Source organism: Eurytemora carolleeae, unplaced genomic scaffold, assembly GCF_000591075.1.
Source record: "Eurytemora carolleeae unplaced genomic scaffold, Eaff_2.0 scaffold522, whole genome shotgun sequence".
In the NCBI taxonomy this organism is placed as follows: domain Eukaryota; kingdom Metazoa; phylum Arthropoda; class Copepoda; order Calanoida; family Temoridae; genus Eurytemora; species Eurytemora carolleeae.
In genome coordinates this window covers 136,352-161,558 of record NW_019396420.1, presented here as the reverse complement: position 1 = coordinate 161,558, position 25,207 = coordinate 136,352, and the positions used below count along the sequence as shown (strand labels likewise).

Sequence of the window (25,207 nt, the reverse complement as noted above, 5' to 3'; positions counted from 1 at the left end):
TAGATCTACAAGATACATGACACAGGTGTGTAAATCTTTGATATTCAAATAGTGGACTGTTAGATCTAACAGATATCATAGTTTTAAATTTCAAAGGTATATTCTAGAACACCAGGTTGCAAAGATTAAAGGTTGAGAAAATTGTAATTTGAGAAGTCATAGAAACATGGTAAGTATTTTGTTCAGAGCAAATCAGTATCTATTGGACTTCAGGTCTGGTGCTCTCCGACCAATGTTTTCAAGCCAGAATTAAAAAACTTCATTCAGTTCCTTTCTTGTAAGACCATGTATATTGTACATGAAATCAGTGGCGTAGCGGGTGGGGGATACCCCTGTGCACCCCCTAGAGCCAGAACTCTTTAATTTGGAGGCAGTATTATGAAAGCTTTTATTTATTTTTTGATAATTCTAGGCCATATCATTTAAATGGAATGCTATTTTTAACCCGTTTTTTAATGGTTGAAAACAGCTAGCTGCATGTTTCCATAACATGGTTTTTCTCTCTTTAAGGCTCCAGTCTTCAGCAGCTGATGATCGTAAATTTCGTTAAATCTTTATTAAATATATAAAATAAGCACACTATGAAAATAATGTATCTACATAAAGTTTGAATTTTCGACATCTCCTTGTCACAGCTGATCTGACGGCATTCTGTCTGCTACAGAGAGAAAGCTTGCTTTTGAAAACACATCAAATGCACTTCAGTATTGCTTTAATGTCGTCTTCCTATTCATCAGTTTTCTGGTTATCACTGTACGTAGACAATGAAATAGAAATATCAAGACAATCAATCATTGCAAGTAAAAGAACTGAAGTCGTAATTTTGAGAGACTTTCCATGGAGTAGCATAGTCCGATTCACGACAAAACCATTCCATGGAGTAGCATAGTCCGATTCACGACAAAACCATTCAAAAGAGTAGTCTGTTCAGAAATGACGTAGATATGGCTGTTTGTCTTAAAATGTGATTTTTTTCATTTTTGTTACAGAAACATTGGGAGTAAATTATCAGGATTTAATACCTTCCAATCTAAGATAAAGACGATAACTTCCTCATTATTGATTAGATAATTTGTACCGTTGTAAACCGTGAACACCGCTAAACAAATAAAAGGTCAGTTAATAAATTTATGCCTACCTACTGTCCCTGTACTAGTGATTTTTACGGAGAAGAACAAGAGAAAACTAGGGTTTCCAACGCAAGTTGATTTTACTTACGCGCAATTGCGAGCCCTTTCGCGCATGTGAATTTAATTGCTCGGAATTCCGTAACAATTGCGTGCAATAACCACAAAGGAATTGCGCGCTACGTCCAACTTTCTTGCGTTAATGTTTCAATATTTTGAGAAAATTTAATTTAAACCTTATAGCACGCAAAAAATGCAATTAATTATTGCGCAATTCCGTTAAACTACATGGAGTGCAATGTAAACTTTAGTAGAGGCAAAAAATAAACTGAGCTTCACTAACATTGCAGTCTCAATGCAAAGAAAATTCAATTAATCTTTTTTATAATATTCATTTATGACATGATAACTAGGAAACTCTAGCATAGGAAGACGACTTTTAGACTCGAGCAGACCCATTTAACTGTATAAGTGATTTAAAAAGTTACTAATTAATATTTTTGCTTCATAGGCGACATCAAATGCATTGTAATATTTTCTTACTATACCATAGTTATCTAGTTCTCACAATAGCAAAATACCTTATAATTTTAACCAAAAAAAGTTTTCAATTTTAATGTTCATCTAATGTCAACAAATAAAAAATGTTTCATATTTAATCATAAATTAATAGCTTAACCACAAGAAACTTTAAATTTGAAAAATGATAACAAATTTCAATTTCAAAATATCTGCTGCATAAATGTGTTGTGTAAGTTCAAAATCATTGATTTCTAGATTTCGTTGCAAGCCCTTCATATTTTCATATTGATATTTTTATTCAACTACAAAGCACGAGATAATACAAATTAAAAAATCACAATTTACTATGTAGTTTGGACCCGCCTAAACAGACTAGGTTGGTTTAATTGGTTGGCCCACTATAAACGAATGAGAATTGCAGATAAAATCAATGTACATTGTACATTTTAAACATAAGAATGATAATAAATCAGGTAAAAGGTAAGGAGGAGGTGAGGGAGTATAAAGAAAAGGGAGGATACTCAGCGTAAGGGTTGGAACAGAGGGTAACATAAGTTATTCAAGTCAGGTTTATGAAATACAGGGTGAAGAAGATAGTAAAGACTAAGTTTATCCACATGATACACAGTTTTTTTTTACAGATATAATTTGCATAACTATCTAAATAGATCTTGGCGACTTTTCTTTTAAACGATTTTGCAGATTTAGTTTCTTTAAACTCTAATTCAATCGAATTCCATATTTTTGGAAATAAGGCAGAGGGAAAACATTCTAGGGTTTTAAAGAGAACTCGTTCAAGTTTATATGATTTTGTTAATGTCGCAAGCGGAAACAATCATTACGCGCAACGGAATTCTGTTTGGAAACCCTAGTTCAAACTTAAAATGGCTAAAAATATGCACCAAAAAACTTGATGAAGTTTTGCTGTAAAGGAAATATTTTGACTGAAAAAAGGTTGGGTCTCATTTTTTATTACCCCCCCCCCATTCCAAAATACAAACAACTTAATTAATAATTTTACCAAAATTAAAACAAACAGGTTCCTAATCAATATTTACATTAGTTTAGAAACTCGGCTCACTGTACAAAGATATATATTTTACAAAACAAAATAAAAATCAAATCACATTCTTGTAGAAAATATACAAAATATATAAAATATATAAATATTTCAATCTATAAATTGTACTCTGGAGAGCGCTATAAAACTAAGTTTAGTGTTTAGATCATGGTATCCAATAGGTCCCAGATTACAGTCAGCACACGACAAAAACTAAACAAATCAATATTCAATAATATAAGAGATATAGAGATATGTGATTACATGTTTGTTTACGTATAAATCAGCATGGTATGTAAAATGTTTATTGCATGTATAGTTCTAGCAAATATTCTAAACTTGATTCTAATTTTTTTCATTAGTAGAAATTTTAAAGTACATAATACCACATATTTATTTGATTACGTCATTTTCTTCTTCTATATAATAAAACAAGACATTCATATATATGTTGCGTATAGCCAAACGGCTGGAGCGATTGGGCTGATTTTTTGTGGACACTCATGGGTGGCCGGGGGTGGGGGTCATAGGCTAAAAATTTTTTTTTTCAATTATTTTCAAATTTTTTTTCCACGGGCAATGCCGAGCCCTTCAGCTAATTATTAATAAACCTTAAATAACGTTCCCTTTACTTGTAAATTTCGATCTAACTGAATAGAATGAGAATGTCATAATAAGGAAATATCAACCTTTAAATTGTCGATAGTATTCGTGAATCCGAGATTATCAAAGTCGAACATGTCCTCTACTCTGAAGAACTCATTGAGCTTCTCCAGCTGCCCGGCGTTCTCAGTCTTAAAGCTCGCCAACTCTAACTCTGGTTCCTAGAGTAGATACTTCCATGTTAGTCGCACTAATTGTAGCGGAAACCATTCTCGTACATTGCTAGTGAACAAATTATTCAACTCAGGACCTTTCCATCATCCATTTTTTACCCCCCCCCCCCTTTATTAAATTAGAGGTTACTTTACTTAATTTTCGGTTTTTGGGAGAGTACAGAAGAGAAAAATGGGAAAAAGTTGTCAAATTAGAGAATTGGGACTTCCGTTTAGGGCCAGTGTTTCGCGAGTTTTCATATCGCGATCTTTTGTGGTTTAATGAATTAACATAAGGAAAATTAAACGTCCCCATTTCCTTGATTTGCTGTATATTGTGTTCCGGTTTTGTTTACAAACATTGACCGTACTGCACTATATACAAACTTATCCTTAAACCAGTCAGTGTTGACTGAATTATTGAAGGATCTAGTTGTACTACAGAACGTCATTAGGTATACAAGATTCGCGCCAATCGGCGACTTTAAAGTTAACATGAAGGACTGGAATGGTTTCTCTCAGATCTGAAGTTACAGAGCGGTAGAAGGAAAAGTTTTTACACTTGTTTATACACTAAAAATATGCTACATTCTACAATTAGAAAATTTATATAAAATATCACTAAAAACGTATTAATATAATACGAAATAAGATTAATTTAGATACCAATGACGCTCTGGAGTACAAAAAGAACCTTCATGCAGCAATATTCAAAACATACCAACTAATTTAAAGGAAAGTTCGAGCATAGTGCAGTACGCTCAGTATTAGTAAACAAAATCCGCAACATACAATGATAAACAGAAAACTGTAGAATAGGAAGTAGGAAGCAATATTTAATTCTAATTGATGTGGTTACAAAGCAAATAGTTTTTCTAGTAACTTATAAAATAATTTTAAGTGAATTGGACCTTATTACAACGCACAATTGTGGTGTCTCCTGTTCATTGCACTATTAAAAGTTATAAATTGAGTCTAAAAGTCGTCTCCCTATTCCAGAGTTTTCTGGTTATCACTGTAACATACAGCAAGTTGAGGGAAAAAGGGCGTTCAATTTCAGAAGAATTAATTCATTAAAGGAAGTTAACAGTCCATTTAAACCAAACAAGATTGCGATATGAACTCGCGAAACAAAATCATAAGCCTGCCATCTTTTAATAGAAATAATTAAGATGTTAATTTCTTTTAACCAGCAAAAAAATTTCGACCATTCCTTCCATTTCCACTTTTTCTGGATACCACTTTTATTTCATCAGTTTTATTGATTAAAAAAATAAACTTAAAGAAAATATAACAAAACTATTAATGTTAAATAATGGGTACTAGAATATGTATGCAAAAGATTTAATTTTAAGACGATATAAATGAAATAAAATAAATAATGTACACAACAACATCTAGTTTATCTTTTAGATTTAGTCACTATCTAACCAGTTTTAACGTTGTGTATTTTCACGCCTATGAACAGAGTTCAGTTATTAAAACTTCGGTTACAATTTCAATATATTTATCAAAAATTAAACATCGTGAATTGAGTTTAGTCAACCAGCATTATGTTCCCAGTGTCTCAAGTAATCTTAAATCAAATATTTTGATATAATTCTTACCGAGACATAGGTTCCCATATTAGGAGGCAGGATTTTAGATTTGCATTGAGCACAAGTAATCTTAAATCAAATATTTTGATAGAATTCTTACCGAGACATAGGTTCCCATATTAGGAGGCAGGATTTTAGATTTGCATTGAACACAATTAATCTGTTTCATATTCTTTCCTTCATCATTCACAATTGATTCATTTTTTAAACTCATTCTGAAAATATAGTTTTATTAATAATAATGATGAGATCATAAAAATAATTTTTAAAAAACAGGTACAAATAACATAATTGACCGGTATAAAACTTTGAAAACAGTCTTTTTAACAAATTAGATTGAGTAACATTGCTCATCACAACTAGTTTTTAGTTACTTGGTAACTTTTCTAGATTTAAACTTGGATTTGAAAACTGGTTTTTTCTCTGGTTTGGTTTCAAGCTGAGGTACTTCTATATCGGAGTGTAGAGCTTGGTAGAGCTGAGACCCACTATTTTGGCTCCCAAGAATATTTGATAATTCTTCCTGAATTAACGACAATCAATCAAATTTAAAAGATTATAGCTAAATATTTGTCAACAATATCTTTTGTAGGAATTAGACAAAAAATGTTGTTAGCAAAAATTCAGATATAATAAAAATAAAATAATATAAAGTAAAACATTTTGAAGTTGATCTTAAAGCCACCGTATAAACTAGTTACTCGTAAACCTAACATTTGGCACGCGTACAATCCTTGAACCTTTAAGTAAAAAAAAAAAATGTGTAAGTTCTATGAAAGAATAAAATTAATTGTAGATAATTTGAAAAATCAAAAAATTTGTTTATTTTCACTATTCAAAAACTAACAAAAAATACCATAAATACATTGACTGAAGAAATTGAAAGATAGATTTCAAATCTAATTCTAGTTGCAATAATATCTGTATGGAAGTATACCTCTGAGATCTCCAGAAGATCTAATAAGTTCTCACAATGGTTCATGATCGCATATATATTCTTGCTTGATATCCCGGGGAGTTTAGACAGGAAATCCTGGATCTGAGGATTATATTTATCCACGTTAATATCATCAATAATATCAACTCCTATAGTAGCTGCCTTGCTAGAGTCAGGTTGCTCTCTTCCCTGCTTTAATTCATCGAATAGTTCTGCTGTAGCGTGGGGACTAGGACTCCATAATATCCTGATATATTCAAATATTTTAAAATTCTTGTATTTCAATCTTTCAAGAATAATTTTGATCATCTTATAAGCTTCTTAAAGGTTAAAAGATTTTAAATACTTTTTTCTAAACATTTAAATTCCGGTACGCCTGAAGTGGCAAAATTTGTATTCTAAATCCTCTTGAAGTTCAAAAGATTATAAACACTTATTATTTCTAAACGTTTAAATTATAAAGGTTCCGGTACGCCTGAAGTAGCAAAATTTTAAAAAAGTCAACTTTTTGTAAAAAAAAGTAATCTGATAAAAAAAATCTGAATATATTCCTGAGTTTTGGGAAATGCAGAGTAAGGAGCTGAAGTTTAGCAACAATATCACTAGACTGTAAATCCTTGGATAGATAATATTTGCCCTGGAGTGAGAAAGGTTTCTTATCATCAAACTCTATGAGTAACATAGGACTGTTGTAGAACCTAGTCATAGCTGTTGCTTGATTATACAACCTTCCACAGCCCAAACTACCTAAACACGACATTTTTTAAAGTAAAAATCTTTCTCCGAACATCTTTTGCGCAAAAAATCCAGGTTCTTAAAGGGAGTAACCGGCAATGTATTGTAGTTTAACTGAGAATGTAGTATTGTGGAGAAAATTTTTAGGAATCATTTGAGACCTTTTTCCGGACGTTTTTACGGTGCATATTTTTTCAGCAAGAGCGCATATTCAATCTTCAAAATCTTCATAGATAGTTCATCTTTGAGGGATGATTTTGAAAATATGTTTTTAAAAATTATTCATTAAAGACGATGAAAAATGTACAGGGTGTCCCACATCAAATTATACCGTCAATGGGTCTAAATTAAGATTTTCGGGACTAATCAGAAAATTTAATTAGAATGAATCATTTAAAAAATAAAATATGCTTATATAAGAATTTTCTTGTGGAAACTGCTAGGGTTTTCGAGTATTATGGGTTTAATTTGACATTAAAGCTTGGAGATAATCTAATATGAAATGAGACGCTCTGTAGTAAAAATTCTACAGTAAACTAATCAGTTGTTTAGCCGATGATGAATTTTAATTCTAAGGCTGACTAGAATGTAGATTTATAATCAAAAATATGAAATGAAAAGTGATAAAAGGAAAGAAAGAACCCTCTTAATTTAAACCCTGCAATTCCCCTAAAAAGATAATATTTTAGTTATTTTAAAGAATATACCACTAAAATCATTATGTGGAACAAAAAGTTTAATTGAAAAAAAAACCGGGATAGGGAGAATGAATTGTTTAAAAACTTAATATAGCCTTAAAATCTTTGGAAAAATATATAGTTCACCTATAAGATCACTAATAGATTTTCTCTCTACACATATCTCCGGAGTAAGAATATAATCTCCAACCTCTAGAGTAACAGGATCTATATCAATCCCTCTCTTGTGGAGCAAACTTGGTAGTTCACTCCTGAACTCTCTCATATCCACTATAACCTTGGCAGATACGATCTGGTTGATGGCTCCACCCTTCCTACTCCGGGAGTTCTGGGATTCCATCAAAATATCTGATGCTTTCTTACTATTCCGGCTCAAGGTTTCATTGTCCACAGTTCGACCTGGATCAAAAACAAGGATTAGTTACTCGTAGCTCCAAACCATGGCTTTAAACCTATCTTTAGGTATCACTAGACTTAAGCAAGGTTCCTCCCTGAATACAATTAGTAGGTCTGAGCTGAAAACTTTAGAATTGTGAATAATGAGATCAATGCTCGATCTCCTCTTTTGATTAAACTCAAAATTCATTTAATCTTTAGTTTGTATCCAGAAACGTGTAAAATAAAACCAATAGAGTGGCGTATGCAGAATCCCAAACAGCCAATCAGAAGCCAGGAAATTTGCGCACTATTAAATGAGAGAACTTTCTTTGGTCTGAATCTGGTGGATATTTAAAAAGAGAAAATAAGAGTGGATTAAGCAGGAAAATAAAAGTGTCCACATTGGATATTCAGATTAAGCGATCGGGATTAAGGTTTGGACAATTCTATAGTTCCCAGCTCAGGTACAGTTTCAAATTGGCATAAGTTGCAGGAAAACACTTACAATCTCACTCTTCAGGTATCACCATACTATCATTACCTTCTCTATCTTCAGGTATCACCATACTATCCTTACCTTCTCTATTTTCATATATCACCATACTATCCTTACCTTCTCTATCTTCAGGTATCACCATACTATCCTTACCTTCTCTATCTTCAGGTATCACCATACCACTCTTTTCTGATATTAATTTTTCGAAAGCTTCCTTCTCACGCCTGCAAATAAATCAATAATTTTATTCAAAATGGTTGATTAAAAGATTGGCGCATAATACAGTAGGACGACACCATATATTACCGTATTCAAAGGACAGGATAGTGGCTTTGGCCCACATTGGCATGACGTGAATATTAAAGAGTACATATTAACTTTTTTCAAAGATCCAAGCAGGGGTAGCATGTAAATTACAAAAAGGCGAATACGATACAAATAAATAGTAATTGAGGAGTGGTTGTGATAAATTATATTGTGTCATGAAAAATACAACTAAACTTTGAAACCGTAAATTAAACAAAATAATTAATATTATAAAGCAGACAGCCCATCAATCAAAGAAATAGGTGGTCGACGCTTCTTGCCACCGAAGCGTATTCACTATCTATGGATAGTATACAAAGTGGCTTTGCCGTAGGATACCTAACCCAGGCGGACTGTCCGAAGCAGATTTCTTCAACAGAATGGAAAAGAATAACCTGAGAACTGTGAGATAAGCCTGCTCCTCTACAGATCCTTTGTACATGAGAAAATAAACCCTGAAATAGAGAAAATATCTTATCTGGTTTCAAGTTACCAAACATGTAGAAGTGACAAGTCCGATTTACAACAATACCCATTAAATCTATTATCCGAGTACAGTTGAGGAAGATATCGTCCTTTTCTGTCTTTAAAAGTGTCGAATTCTGACAACTGCACTGCGGTCACTTTTACAGAAACTTTCAACTTGCTCACAGAAAAACTAAGATATTGTAGAGGATGATATCCCCGAAAAAGGATTAAAAAATCGACAAATCAGTAGTGTCGGATCCTGGAACCAGAGAAGACCTGCTCCTCTTCCTCTCCTTTAATACACTCGTTATTTATCATGTATTTATATCTAGAAGCAATAAATGTACTTTTAAAATATCTGATTAATCATTGATCATAAAAAGATGTCAAGGATACCGTTGTAAATCGGACATTCACTAGTAATTACGTGTTCAGTACCTTTTAAAGTTTCATCCTGTTACAGGGTTACTAACAAAGGGTGAGACCATAAAGACGACCTAAATCTCTTAAAATATGACGATTTCAAGGTTAAGTAAAGTCTTTATGTTGCCTGTTTACAGATTGGACAAAGAAATAAACAAGTTCACAGTTGCAGGGAGTTATGAATGTAAGGATCAGACAAATTCTGTTTACTTGTCTCTGAAGTCTCATCCTTTGTGGGTAACCCTGTAGATGAATAATAAATACTAACCTAATCTTGAGATTTGGATTATTTGCCTGGAAACATTCAATCTGGCGAACAAAACTAACATCGGCATCATACAGGATGATAAACCTTGGAGAGGTTTCCTCCAGTAGGTTCCAGTTCTCCAGGTGTGGTCTAGACTCTAGTCCGTGAACTACAGTTTTAACACCCAGATCCTAAAAATTAATATTTTTCTTGAAAATATAGAAATCTAAACTAAATCTAAATAATAACAATCCCAGTACAGACAACATAATAGACCATAATGTCCAGCAACAAGCATGTACTTTCACTTTCAGCATTTCTCAAAGGGAGTGACCGGCTATGTAAGGTAGTTGAACTGAATATGCATTGTTGTGGAAAACTTCTTTCGGATTCATTTGAGACCTATTAAACTTTTTAAAGATTTGTAAATCCTGAGTTTGAGCGCAAATTCGACGTTCAAAACTCCTACTTTAGGGGTGGATACGTTTTCAGAATTAGATTTTTTTAAATTATTAAATAATGACAACGAAAAATAAAGTAAAAATGATACAGTAATCTAATTAGATGGTTATGAACATAATTCTCAAAAGAAATTTGTCAATAAATCAATGATTATCGATTGTTTCGTTTTCATAGCATATTGAATTTTATTATTTTCTCAACATGTTCCTTTACATGACGTCTGTAGTTTATTGTAGAACTTTTTTTACATTCGCTTAAATGCGGTAAAATTGATAATGATATGAAAATAAAATGTATTAAAATAAAAACTTAAATTTTGATAATGATGATTAGGGTGTCTTATAAAACAAAACTTTTTATATGGGCAGGTTTTCCCATTCTCGTAGGTTCCCAGAGTGCAAATATAGTAATAAAAAGTCTTAGAGACAACTCACTTAGGTACATGTAAAACCTGAGAATTTAGATGTTTATAGAATTTAGTGTAATTTTCAGTGTTTTTTATCTTACATCTACTGTAAGTGTGAGCTCAGCAATTATCAAAACACTTAAAATAAAACCTCAAATTAATAAATTGTAAGATGCTAAAATTTTATTTAATAATTTTTGAAGGTTGTCTTCAATATTTATTAGGTAGATCAGACAGAAATGAACTGGAAGTTTCATTTGCTTCGGTTGTCAGTTCTGGAACTAAGTCATAAGAAGTTTACTTGTTTTCCTCAGAAGAAGATGAAGTTAATCCTTTCAACGTTCATCTTTACCTTCTAACTAAATAATAATGCTTTTTAAGTGCTCATGAGTTGGTTGACTGCAGTGTCAGATCAGCTCATTATCGGTGATAGGTCAGGAATCCATCCACAAACATCATTAATTGCAGCAATCTGTAACAAAGTTAGTGTGGATCTAGATGATATCCCTCTATCTATCTATCATAGAAAAAGATTTAAGAAGATTAAGAATCTAGGTGACCAGATAAGGCAAGATATCGAAGAAGACCTTTGCATCACTGTAAATGCGGAAAGGATCGATATCAGTGTCATATCTCCTGTTATTCAAGATTCAAATGACATTCTGTTAGGAGTAGTCCGGGTCAAGAGCTCCACAGGAAGTGACCATTATTATGCTGGAATATTATGTTAATGTAAACCAGATTAATGCTGTCTGCTGTAACACTAGAGCATCAAATACTGGACAATTTGATGGAGCTATAGCACTTCTCACATACATCCTTAATATTCCCCATCTATGGTTACAAAAATCCACCAACAATGATCTAGCTGCTTTCAAATCAGCATTTCATATTAGAGATCAATTTCCAAAATTAGGCCAAGCACTTCTTCTAAGTATGCAACAGCACTACTGGTATCTAACTTGGCAGCTTGCATTGCTTACTATAGCCGATGATGATGTTGGAGGCTGAGAAACTGAAGATGCTAGAGAAGCTGCTCCAGTATGACGTCCCATAACAGTTTAGGTTAGTTAAACCTGAGCTACCGGTCATATCCAGGTCAACACTAAGCTGGTCACACCAGAGAATTGAATTCTCCTAAAGGTTGCTGAGGTTACTGACGGAGATGTGGAAAAAGGGTGAAACTTCAGATTCTTATGAAAAGTTCAAATATTTCATCAAGACTGTGCGCTGAACGAAAGATTCGCCTAATATTTGTGAAAATTGAATTTTGGTGAAACTTCAAAATTTTCATTTTTGATGTCTCACAAACTTTTAAATGCTATAATTGACTCAGGGGACCTGGGAGAATGGGAAAAAAGTGCCCACACGCTGATTTTGAAAAATTCATGTTTTTTGAGACACCCTAATAATGATATCTTGTATATTTGGTGCATCAAATCATTTCCCACCTTAATTTCCATTTGAACATTGACTGGTGGGACGGACTTTACAGAACTTTTCCCAATTCCTTTATTTTTTGGTTCCCTTGGTTTAATCTCATCATCAGGAAGGAATCCATGCTTCTCACCCAGAGCTTTATTATACATCCTAGCCAGGAGTTTACTGGAACCTAATTCAAGATAATCTCGAACTTGGTTCGATGTTCTTTCGTCCTGGAACAACAAAGCAACATTTTTGATTTTTAATATTTGTTCATTTTTAATTAGAAAGGGTTAAAAAATAAATTCGGAGGTATGGCAGTAATATCACTGTACTCCACATTGAGTAGTCTGCTATTAGCCGCACATAAGACATAAGACAATGTGCATTCATAAATAGTAAACTGTACATACACTTGTGTACTTTTATTGTACGTTGTAAATATTCTAGACACATAGTTTATATGCTGTAAATTGTAAATAAACTTTACAACGTACAACGTACAACGTACAACGTACAACGTACAGTCTACAGGTGCACAATATAAGTTAAAGAAAGTATTAACTACTTTATTAGCACTTGACAATTTTAACTAAGGAAGAAAGTCAGATATTATCCAAATTAATATTTTATTAAGGTTGCTGATTGTTCCTTAGTGATGATAAGAACTGTCTCCGCAGATTCACTAATCGCGAATTCCTGTAAAATAGGAGAATATTAAGTCAAGTTTTCATTTCTCGCTGAACCTCAGGGGTTTCTCAAAAGTTGAAGACGTAATTTCAAGTAATCCTCAATCTTATGCGGGAGATGACTGATTTACAACGGTACCCTTGACACTATGGTATTAGTACCTTTGAAACCTTCGAGTGAAAATGTGATATCTTTTTTCTATTAGAAAGTTGATATTCTTATTGCTTGTTTCTCAGAAATAGTAATTTGCGGATTTAGGCAGTCTAGACAGAAGGAGGAAATTGACAAAATTCAACACTGTTTAAGCTATTTGACAACATGTTCCTGACAAAAGGTGTGAATATAGGGAACGCAACTCTCAAAAATAAACATGTTGGTGGGTCACTTATAACTACGTCCATAGTCCCTTTAAGTGTTATCATTTGGGAATTAAGTTTAATTTTCTATTCTTTTGTTTATCACAAATGTATTTTTTAAATTTTTGTGTGTTCTCTAAAATTTCAACTTGCCTTCATTTCATCTCTGATTTCTCCCAATATTTCTGAGATAATATTCCACTTAGGATTCTCCTCTATACCATGAGCTTTCTCAGGTTTAGACTTCTTAGCAGTAGTTTCCTCAAGGGCGGAGAACACTCGATCCTTTGATGTGAGGAAGAGAGATTCAGCAGAATCCAGAGTAACCCAACCACTGCTACTCTTCAAAGCACTCTCAGCAGTTCTTTGTGCAGCAATCTTAACAAAAATGGACTTCAAGATGATCTTTTTAAAGTTTATTTTCGCAAAGTTTTGCAAAAGATATAAAACTATTTGGATAAGTTTAAAATCAAAACACGCCATTTCATGTTCCACTTTTCTTGTGAAAGGAAAAAAATAAAAGATCTTATTTTTTTCAATTTTGAAAAACTGCTTTACCAGGCTGTAGAATGTGATGCAATCATACTGTGTTAGATAAACCATAAGACTCCGCATAGTTTTCAGATCAGAGATCAGCTGTTTCGTCTTCCCAGACAACTACGGGTTAACAAGATGAGTAAGAACAAATATCATGAATTATGTTTTTTAATCTGAGAAATATCCTTGGATACTCTTTTATTTTGCTACCTCGCTACCCGGCATCTTTCCTATTCATTGTTCAAGCCTTCCATGCTCTTGTCGTATGTAGTTCCTATCCTTCTAGTTTTATTTTGCTACCTTGCCACCCTGTATCTTTCCTATTCATTGTTCAACCCTTCCATGCTTGTGACGTATGTAGTTCCTATCCTTCTAGTTTTTACTTTGCTACCTCGCTACCCTGCATCTTTCCTATTTATTGTTCAACCCTTCCATGCTTGTGACGTATGTAGCTCCTATCCTTTTAGTTTTTATTTTGCTACCTCGCTACCCTGTATCTTTCCTATTCATTGTTCAACCCTTCCATGCTCTTGTCGTATGTCGTTCCTATCCTTCTAGTTTTATTTTGCTACCTCGCTACCCTGTATCTTTCCTATTCATTGTTCAACCCTTCCATACTTGTGTCGTATGTAGTTCCTATCCTTCTAGTTTTTACTTTGCTACCTCGCTACCCTGTATTTTTCCTATTCATTGTTCAACCCTTCCATACTTGTGTCGTATGTAGTTCCTATCCTTCTAGTTCTTATTTTCATTCTTAACATATTTTTGCTTTAGTTCTTAAGCATTTTTTTCTTATTTCATTCACTTTTCTAATTCCCATACTTCCATTCCATTTTCTCATTCCTTAACTTCCATTCTCTTTTCTTAAATTCTCATACTTCCATTCTCATTTCTTATTCTTGTCCTTCCATTCTCTTTTCTTATTCCCATGCTAATCATTCTCTTTTCCTATTCCTTACCTTCCATTCTCTTTTCCTATTCCTTTCCTTCAAATCTCTTTTCCTATTCCTAACCTTCCATACTCTTTCTTCTGCCTAACCTTCCATAATATTTCTTCTTCCTATCCTACCATTTCCTTTTCCTATTCATACACGTTCATTTTCTTTTCTTATTCCTACCCTTCCGTTATTTTTTTAACTCCTATCCTATATTTTCATTTAATTTTCTCATTTCTACCCTTTTATTCTTTTCTCTTATTCAAAACCTCCAATTCTCTTTCTTCATCCTCTTCTTTCTTTTTATTTTCTTATTTGTATCCTCCCGAAGATTCTCTTTTCTTATTCCAATGCATTCATTCATTTATCTTTTTTCCACTTTCCCTTTCATTTACATTTCTTATCTATTTTTCACATTTTTCGTTAGTCTTATACATATTCTCCCATCTCCTTCATAATCATTTTTAACTATCATCACATTCATGCCAACGACCTTTTAGAAAAATGTAAGAAGTTTTTATTGTAAATGTACTTCAAGATGATCTAATGATCAATTTTTCATTTGTAAACTTAAATAAAAAATTAGTGCTTATATGTGAACTTTTTGACATAACTGTTTAGTGTTTATTTGATAATACAAAGAACAGACTAACTAACTAACCTGATGCCAAATAGGGTTTAACTCTTGCTGCAGGATTTTATGAAAAGATTTCGAGATAGTATTCTCTACGGTGAGCTGTTCCGTGGATAGATGAGGGTTTAATCTCTTGATCTCCTTCACAGTGAAGCTGATCAGGTCTAGAACGGCTGTCTGGATCAACTAGAACATTCTAGGTCAGATTTAAGTTCAAGGGGTAAATATTTTCTTGAAGGGCCCCCCTCCCCCACTTCTTAAAAAAATCATTATTCCTAAAATATATTTTTAAAGAAAATGATTTCTTCGGGGAAAATTATCCAAAAAGGTAAAAAATAGATCCAGTTGGAAGTCTCGTTTTAAATGATTGGCGGATTTTTTGTAACTTATAACTAAAATATTTTGTAACCGACAATTTCCAACAGGTTTAAGAAATTTTATTTATTTAGTAATTCATTCCCACCTTCATCTTATCCGTCATCTCTAGATGTAGTTCTACAACCTCAGGCTGGCACATGGAGAGACTATTGGATACAGTTTTATGGAACCTGAATCAACATTTTTACATTAATTGATTAATTATGAATTGATGGATTGATTGATTGATGATACATTTCTTGATTGCTTGATTTATTGATCGATTAATTGATAATTGATAATGATGGTAAACAGATTGATAATTGATAATGATGGTAAACAGATTGATAATTAAATATTTTATGATTGATATTGAATTGTTAATGGATAGGTTACTGAGACTGACTGATCCATCAATTTATTGAATGACTCTTGTAAATGATAAGTTAAGTAAAGGTTCATCTATAAATGGATAAATTGATTTATTTTAACGAATTAATAAATGATTGATAAATTAATAATTGGTTAATACAATAATACTAACCTTGGCCATAAATGCAGATTTTTAATAAAAAGATTCTTCATGACCCTCTCAACCTTGGAATAGTAAAATTATCATAACTATTAATATTATTGGCAATATTATTATCATTTTATTAGTTTTTTTTATGGGAATTATGTCTTCGACTGAATTGGTAAAAATTAGGTTTGTTCGCGGAGAAAAGGATGGATGGGGGGAAGAAAGATAATTATATAATAAATGAATCTATCCACGTTTTACACAGAGGAAGTCAGTCAAGTGTCAGTAATTGAGGAACTGGTTTCATACGCGTATCTTAGTTTACAAAATAAGTGTACTGCAGACTGCAGTGTCTGGGAGTGGGAGGAATATAAACAAAACTGCAACTGATTACCACTTTTGTTACATTCTTTGGTTCATCCTATTCCCCCTTTTATATTTTTAGCAAACACCCTCTTATCTGCTTTTCAGAAAAAAAAACATCCTCAGTGCAGGGAATACTGGCGCAAATGTGTTATTCCATCCTTTAATTTTCGATAAACATTTGCTGTCAAATACTGGATAAAAAGGAGAGACCGGCTATACATGGTAGTTGAGCTAAAAGTGCAGTAATGTAGAGACATTTTTCAGAATTTATTTGAGACCTTTTTACAGTGAATAGTTCTTCAGCATGAGGGCAAATTCAGTCTAGAAAATCCTCCTGGATTGTCCATATTGTAAATATTGTACATATTGTACATATTGTACATATTGTCCATATTGTACATATTTGTTCGCAGATTCTTCCAATGACATCGTTTTAATAACAATTCCAGGATATCAACAGAAAACCTTTTTGTAAACAACAAAATATTACAGAAACGGATAACTGAATAAGCTTACTCATTTTCAACGATAAGAGTAATTTTTTTTATCAACCTGTTTTTACACAACTAATTAGTTTACTTTAAAGGGTATGGTGGAGATGTCCTATTTGATGTATGGGGGGGGGGGGCACTGCCTTCATTTTCGGTTCAAATCATCCATTTTTTTTTGGCTGAACGCCTAATTAGTGATCTATTTCCCTAAAATAAAAAATTTGACTCTAATGCCCTCTAATAACCTCTAATGATCTTTAATGACCTTGAAAATTAGAAAGTGTTTCAATTATGGCTTCATGCATATCAAACGAAAGCTAGGGACCCAATCAATACAGTAGTAGCAACGAATTCAGTGTTTGACCTTCTAATGACCTCTAACTACATATAACGACCTATAATATGACCTTCAAATTAAAATGTTATAACTGTGCCTTATGCATATCAAACATAAGCTAGGAACCAAAATGATACAGTAACCACCAACAAATTCATTGTTTGATTGTTTGACCTTCTAATAACCTCTAATGACCTCTAATGACCTCTTATAACCTTCAAATTAAAATGTCATAATTATGGATAGATGCATGTTAAACAAAAGCTAGGAACACAAATAATTCAGAAATAGTAACGAATTCATTGTTTGATCTTCCATTCACCTCTAACGACCTTTGACGACCTCTACTGACCTCCAAAAAGAAAATGTTTTAACCTTACTATGAAAACCAAAAAACTTTAGAAGAAGAAACATCAAAAATATTAAAAGAATTTCCGATTTCTTGGCTGGGTTCCTAGCTTTTGTTTGATATGCATAAAGCCATAGTTAAAATATTTTCAATTTGGAGGTCATCAGTGGTCGTCATAGGTCTTTAGAGGTCATTATAACGTCAAACATTGAATTTGTTGCTTTTACTGTATTATTTGGGTTCCTAGCTTTCATTCCATGCATGTCAACTTTAAATAAAAATTTAAATTTGAAAGTCATTAGAGTTTGTTAGAGGTAGTTAGAAGGTTAAGTACTGAATTTCCCAGATTAATTTTCCCTCACGAGGATTATACTTTTCTATGTGATATTTATATTGTATAAATTCTAATCTTCGTGCAATAAATATTTGATTTGATAAAGCACATTTTCAACTTGAGGATCATTGGAGGTCGTCTTAGGTCGTTACAAGATCATTAGAAGGTTAAACACTGAATTCGTTGCTATTTCTGTATTATTTGGGTTCCTAGCTTTCGTTTGACATGCATAACGCCATAGTTATAACATTTTCAATTTGAAGGTCATTAGAGGTCATTAGAAGGTCAAACAGTGAATTCGTTGCTTTTACTGTATTATTTGGGTTCCTAGCTTTCATTCGATATACATAAAGCCATAGTTATAACATTTTCAATTTGAAGGTCATTAGAGGTCGTTATAGGTCGTTAGAGGTCATTAGAAGGCCAAACTACAGTATTTCCTAGGTTCCTAGCTTTCGTTTGATATGCATGAAGCCATATTTGAAACCATTTCTAATTGTCGAAGTCATTTCAGGTCATTAGAGGTCATAAGTGTTAAATATTTTTTGTTTCAGGAAAATAAATTATTAATAAGGCGTGCAGCAAAAAAATTGGATGATTTGAACTAAAAATGAAGGCCCTACATCAAATAGGATATCTCCACCATCCCCTTTTTTCATCGTTGTTATTGAATAATTTTGAATGAACCCGATTCTCAAAATCATCCCTCCAGAATGAACAATTCAGGAGGATTTTACAACAATTATACAATAAGAAGGATACAGGAGACTCTGAGAACATATTGTATAAATATAATTCAAACCTGGCAGAACCCTGCTGAGAAGGATACAGGAGACGCTGAGAACATTATTAACAGGAATCCTTTCCAGTAGTAGATCTACTACAAGAATTCTACACCATTAACCTTTATTCTACAGCTTATATCAGAAGATCTACTACAAGAATTCTACACCATTAACCTTTTATTCTACAGCCTATATCAGAAGATCTACTACAAGAATTCTACACCATTAACCTTTATTCTAAAGTTCATATCAATAATCAATCAATAACAAGTTTAAAAAAAGGTTTAAAATAACCTTATTTCCATGAGATTTTAAGGATATCTGCAAACATATTCATCAATCCGCGAGTTTCTCATCATGTATACAAAACCAACAGAGTATATACTATTTCTTTAGCTAAACTTGACTTCGCAAATAATTCAGTGAAAAAGTAACAAACTGCATTTTTGTCAGTGTCTAAATAAAGCTTAAGCAATTTCTCTCCGTATTGGCAGTACAGCAAGGTGAAAGTTGATGAATAATTGAGTTCTTATGTTTATTTTGCCACTGATATGCTGAAGAAGGCATGTGGACTGTGGAGCAAAGAATTATTATTTCTCTTGAAGTATCTCAAATTCTAAAAACAAAGAGAGAAATTGACATTATGAGTGAAAAGTACAGTTATCTATTTCTTGTATTAAATATTTCTCTTATATTAAAGGCTTCCTGGTTGTAATATAAAGAATGCCTCCCTCCTTGTAAACTGTTTCTCTGTCTCCTGTTGAAACATCAGTACTAATCTAACCAACATATTTCAGTTACCAGGATTTAAATAAAATATATGCCCCCAGTCCATTTCTTCCATTAAAATTTTTCCCATAATGCAGAGGATCCATTACTTTTGATTCAGATATGGATTCAATTACAAAAATAATATTTAGCTGAAAAAGATATTTTTAATATGAAGACCGTTATATAACAATCATTTTAAACCGTAAAAAGTTAAGGGCATCTAGGACATTGTTGGCTCATAATATGTTTTCAATATTAGTATCTTGATCCGGATTCTGAACATTGATTTCAAGAAAAAAAAATTTTTTTATTTTCTTGACCTGGTTAAGAAAAATCCTAAAACAAGTCTCTTAAATCTCTTCATTGAATACATTAATTATTCCTTTTTTGGAAGGTTAGTACAGCCGTCCTTCTCCAGTCTAAGTCTAAAAAATAATATAACATTGAGATATCTGCAGTCTGGGAATAAAAGGATATATTATTGATATTTGACCAAGTGTTTCTAAATTTATACATGTAGTAGGCGGGGTAAGGTTTGTCCCAGGTTGTAATGATTTGACAGAAATAGAGTCAAAATTGAAAAAAAGATTTTAGTTCAATTATAGATAAAGATAAATTAACATGTTGTCGTCTACTTAGCACAGCTTTTTGAAAGAAAAATTGAAAGTTCAGATGACCTGACCCAATTTCCCCCCAAAATCAATTACAAGTTGAGATCTCATATTTAGCTGGATTAAACCAAAATAACGTTCAGTACTAGTTTCTTGTTTTGAACTATTCTGGGATTCATTAAGTCAAGCAGACCCAATACCCATCTCCTAATTAAGTTTTCTAAACCTGAAATATTCCTCCTCTTGATCAGAACATCCCAGGATTAGAACCAGGTTCCCAGGATCAGCGTAAACCTATCATTAATAATAATAATATTAATTTTGAACACCAACTAGCTATTAAATTAGCTTTTTAGTTCCTGGGAATCTCTATTTTCAGATGTTTAAACAAAATTCTACATAGCTTTTTTAAATATTATATAACTTGAAGGAATAGCACTTATTTTTGAGAAAGAAGTGCAGAATTAACACCTAAAAATATAAAATATAAAATGTTTCGATTAAAAACAAGAATGCTGATCATTTAATAATTTTAAGTGTCTAAATAATGCAAATAAATAAAGAAAAGAAAAATGTAAATAGTGCATTAAGCAATATTTTTAAAACACTGCTGAAATCTATCAGTTCCACTTAAAAATTTTAACCATGGAAATTTAAACCCCGAGGGATTCAATGATAACCACGAGGGCGTAGCCTAAAGGTTTTGGGCAAAAACAATTTTCATTGAAAAGCGCTAATCTAAAACGTTATTTTAGCACACTTTCCTACCAGTGTACTGATATACTCTGTAGTAGTATATCTAGTGTTCTATTAGTACATTGTCCTACCAGTCTAATAATATACTCTATGTAGTACTATCTAATGTTTTAATAGTACTGTCCTACCAGTGTACTAATGAACTCTCTAGTACAGCTTATCTTATGTTCTAATAGTATAATGTCTTACCAGTGTACCAATACACTCTATGTAGTACAGTTTATCTAATGTTCTAATAGTATAATGTCCTACCAGTGTACCAGTACACTCTATGTAGTACAGTTAATCTAATGCTCTAATAGTATAATGTCCAACCAGTGTAATAATATACTCTATACAGTTTATCTAATGTTCTAATAGGGCACTGTCCTACCAGTGTAATAATATACTCTATATAGTACAGTTTATCTAATGTTCTAATAGTGCACTGTCCTACCAGTGTCCTAATAAACTCTACAGTACAATTTATCTTGCGTTATAATAGTACACTGTCCTACCAGTGTACTAATAAACTCTACAGTACAGTTTATCTTGCGTTATAATAGTACACTGTCCTACCAGTACACTGATCTGCTCTGCAGTACAGTTTCACAAGTGTTTTACTAGTAAATTCTCCTTTTCTATAAATATTTAAACTATGAACCTTAAAATTTTCCAGTTACTCACAAACTAAATATAAATAAAATAAAAGCATATACATTTTTAACCATATGTGGTACGTTTTTTAGAGTTAACAAAGCTCTATTCTTTTTAAATTTTTCTGCGTTTACCCCATTATAATACTTTATCCAATGAACTGCTTTTATTGATGCAATTTAATATTTTATATTGTTTTAACAGTGCTTTTAATGTGGAACAATACGGAATAATGTGTGGGGGGGGGGGGATAATTGTAGATGGGGAAGAGATGCCTACACCGGACTCCTTTTACCCACTCTTTCTTTCATGTTATAGAAAAATTAATTTCAAAATGACCCTTCACTTTTAGAGATGTACGTTTGATTTTATCTGATCAATTATGAATTAGATAACGTGGTTTATTATTATAATTTTAATTCTGTTGTCTGCATTTCAACTGGAGGAACACAATGTAGGAATTATCATAACTATACAATTTTAAACCTAGAAAAACGACGATATCTTCAAGGATTCAATTAACATAGAAAATTTCAGACTTCAGTCAAAGGAATTGAGTCTGTGGAACAAAATCAAATATTTAAACCACAATATCTTTAGAACTCGATGTTGTAAAACTTTGATATTTCAAACTCAGATTATTTGATCTAACAGAATTCATAGTTTGAAATATCTAAGGTCTGCAACATTTGGTTCCAACGATATAGTGTTTAGAAAATCAGAGTTTGTGGCAAAGATTTAATTCCTTAATATTTCTCCGCAGAATTATCGGTCAAAACATATTTTATACTATTTAACACCAAAATCTTTTAAGAGATTATTTGTAGAAAAAAAGCTGAAGACACAAAAACAACACCTTGAGAAGATTTAAAAATACATTCTCCAGCCTTAATCCCTTCGCTACTATAGTTAATCCATCCTCCTGTAGAGCAGAGAGGAACATCTCGTTCTCATATTCTAACATTTTCTTCTGAAATTCATCCAGTAATATTGGCGGGGAAAACAAAGATAATTATCACGTATATTTAACTAACCATGAGAACGGTACAATTCACAAGATATTCCGGGTTCTAAACCGTTAAAACAAGCAAAATATATGGTAAGCATCAGTTAATTGAACTGCTGGAGCAAAATGTAGGTTTGGGTTGAACCAAGGTAGGAGAGGGAGGGATGGATCTGCTCTACACGGTTCATGATGGTCAAATACGAGAACATTTAATTTAAATCTAATTTGTTGAGATAATTCGGGGATTTGATTTTTATTTATAGCAGCCTAAATACACGATGCAGATATTGGGAAATAACAAGTCTGAAATAAAAATATTGCTTGGGAAATGGAAATATCAAAATGAATAGACGCCTAAGGTGAATAGACCTAGGGCTGATGTTCGACAAGAGAACCGTTTACGCCAAGAGATGTTTGGTAAACTAGGTTCAGTGTGCACAAATATCCTTAAGGTATTCTCATAATCTTGATTTTCTAATGAATGTATTATGTATTTAGAGATCGAGGGGTGTTTTGAAGTTTAATGCTGATGAAAATAATGGAAAAAAATTAGACAATTTCAGGAAAAATAACGATTTACATGTTTAACACCCCATTCTGATCAGGTTAAGGAAAGAACCAGAGATGTTCATGTTCAGGGTTTAATTTGATCTCAGGATTGGTGTTAGATCACAGCTCTGATCTCAGGGTTGGTGTTAGATCACAGCTCTTCTTGAGATTTTCTCACACAACGGGCAACCTTCTTCCTAAAAACATTTTCAGTTAATTCAGGGTATTATCTAGGATCAATTAGAGTGCACATTGTATGCCAAATATGTCACACACAAATTTTAATTTGGAAGAAAATGCCACACAAAAAAATAGTTCAAATCTTCCAAAAATGCAGAAATTATGCAACCAACAATAACCGAAAGCAAAAAATATGTAACACATAAATTTCTATAAAAAAATGCCACAAATTATGTCTTGGCAAGAAAAATCTGACACACATGCCATTAAAGCTCAGAAGCCACAAATAGTATCTAAATGCATAAAATTTGCCACAAATTATAGCTAAGCTCAAAAATCTGCAACAAACTAAAGTTTGCGAAAAAAAAACGAAAAAGAAATTATTAATTACGATACGGTGGTAGGCGATTACAGCAATACTAAGAAAACGACTTTCGATTTCAATTTTGATTTAAATCAAGCTATAAAACAGCATGGATACACATAATTATGGAGATCAAGAGAAGCTATCACCTAAAAAACTTCTCTTTGATTACTTGTAAACTTGTAATTCGAAAGAAGCTTGTTAACTATCAAAACTAAGATTAAAAGTAGTCTTCATTATATTGTTATTATCGCCTACCACTGTATAATAAAACTTCTAATGCTGAGCTCTGAGCTCTCTGAGTAGAAAATTCCAAAAAATTATGAGCTTTCATTGGGTTTGGGAAAAAAATGAAGAAAAAGAAAGAGGGAAGGGAAAAGGGGAAAGACGGAAGGTGGAAAGGGGGGAGGGAAGGGAAAAGTAGGAAGTTTAAAAGCCTGTAAAATAGACCTTAGATTTAAAAAAACAACTGTAACTTTGCATTTTTTGCTTACTTCATTTTCGCGAAAAATGCAAAATTTGGCGATAAAGCAACCAACAATAACATATTAATGTAGCAAAAAATTAAATTCAACTTCTAGTTTTGTTAACAAAATTTTTAAAAATGCCACAAAACGAAAATCTGCCACAAAAGGAATGCACTACACCCGCCACAAAATTCCAAGATGAAACCTTGAGTTAATTCATTTACTCATCTTTTAAAACATAACGTAGAAAAAAAAATTGTCATCAAAAAAGTTTTCTTCCATGCTTAATTTTAATTCCTTCAAAGTAAATTTTTTTAACCGAAACTAGATGAAATATTAACATACAATTTTTAATATTGGCGTTATCCATCCCTTTGAATTAAAGCTCTATTCATGGGTGTATATTTTCCAGAATTTCCCCCCCCCCCTGATTTGGGGAAAAAATATCAAAAGGCAAATATTTTCATATTTTTTGATACTTTTACCAAAAAAATAATTTTTTTGTTTTATCTCAACAATTACTTTTTCCCACTTCAACGAATATAACCCCCCAAAAATTTTTGCCCTCCGCGCAAGCACATAAAACTACTCGTGAAAAAATGATTTTCAAAAAAAGGGGGGGGAAAAGATTTTTCGAGAAAATATACACTCATGGATCTACTATCCTCAATTTTAAATTTCCATTTTTAACATGCAAAGATAATATTCGTGTGATAAAGTTAAACACATAAAAGAAAAAATAATGATTTTTATCAATGAAAAGGGGAAACCTGTTAAAAAAGGAAAAGTTTCGTAGATTTATTTTAAGTATGTAAAAAATGTATTTATACTTAAACTCTGGATACGCTTCTCTCCACTCCTTGGCCGCGTCCACGTTTGCTGGACTCTCGTCGTTAGGATCCGCTAGCATTGAAATCACTGAGATGAGGATAGTTTCCACTGTGTGTATTGGAAGCCATCTTTCACTAGCCTTCTCATATCCGTATCTATCATCTCCTAAACAATAGGTTTATTTAATCAATTTATTCATCACTAAATGGACTGTCGACGTAATTTCAAAGTGACCCTATTAAATA

The 25,207-nt window shown here is 32.4% G+C and overlaps 2 protein-coding genes across 3 annotated transcripts; both read right to left on the bottom strand.

Annotated features, from left to right (window-relative positions):
- Positions 1 to 2,390: 2,390 nt before the first annotated feature.
- Positions 2,391 to 5,336, bottom strand: LOC111702958 (guanine nucleotide exchange factor MSS4 homolog). The gene is made up of 4 exons (XM_023474786.1): positions 5,283 to 5,336; positions 5,132 to 5,191; positions 3,399 to 3,533; positions 2,391 to 2,922 (listed from the first exon to the last, which is right to left on the bottom strand). The coding sequence occupies exons 1-4, from the start codon at positions 5,334 to 5,336 to the stop codon at positions 2,821 to 2,823; spliced, it is 351 nt and encodes a 116-aa protein (XP_023330554.1). The 3' UTR covers positions 2,391 to 2,820.
- Positions 5,336 to 18,851, bottom strand: LOC111702962 (DNA repair endonuclease XPF). 2 transcript variants are annotated; one of them, XM_023474790.1, is made up of 15 exons: positions 18,809 to 18,851; positions 16,154 to 16,206; positions 15,716 to 15,800; positions 15,280 to 15,438; positions 13,705 to 13,803; positions 13,300 to 13,524; positions 12,752 to 12,799; positions 12,130 to 12,333; positions 9,832 to 10,001; positions 9,068 to 9,127; positions 8,520 to 8,590; positions 7,619 to 7,891; positions 6,611 to 6,806; positions 6,060 to 6,306; positions 5,336 to 5,645 (listed from the first exon to the last, which is right to left on the bottom strand). In XM_023474790.1, the coding sequence occupies exons 2-15, from the start codon at positions 16,192 to 16,194 to the stop codon at positions 5,493 to 5,495; spliced, it is 2,031 nt and encodes a 676-aa protein (XP_023330558.1). In that variant the 5' UTR covers positions 16,195 to 16,206; positions 18,809 to 18,851; the 3' UTR covers positions 5,336 to 5,492. The 2 variants fall into 2 exon arrangements, with proteins under 2 accessions (XP_023330558.1, XP_023330559.1); XM_023474791.1 differs by having other exon boundaries at positions 6,060 to 6,310; positions 6,615 to 6,806.
- Positions 18,852 to 25,207: the final 6,356 nt, after the last annotated feature.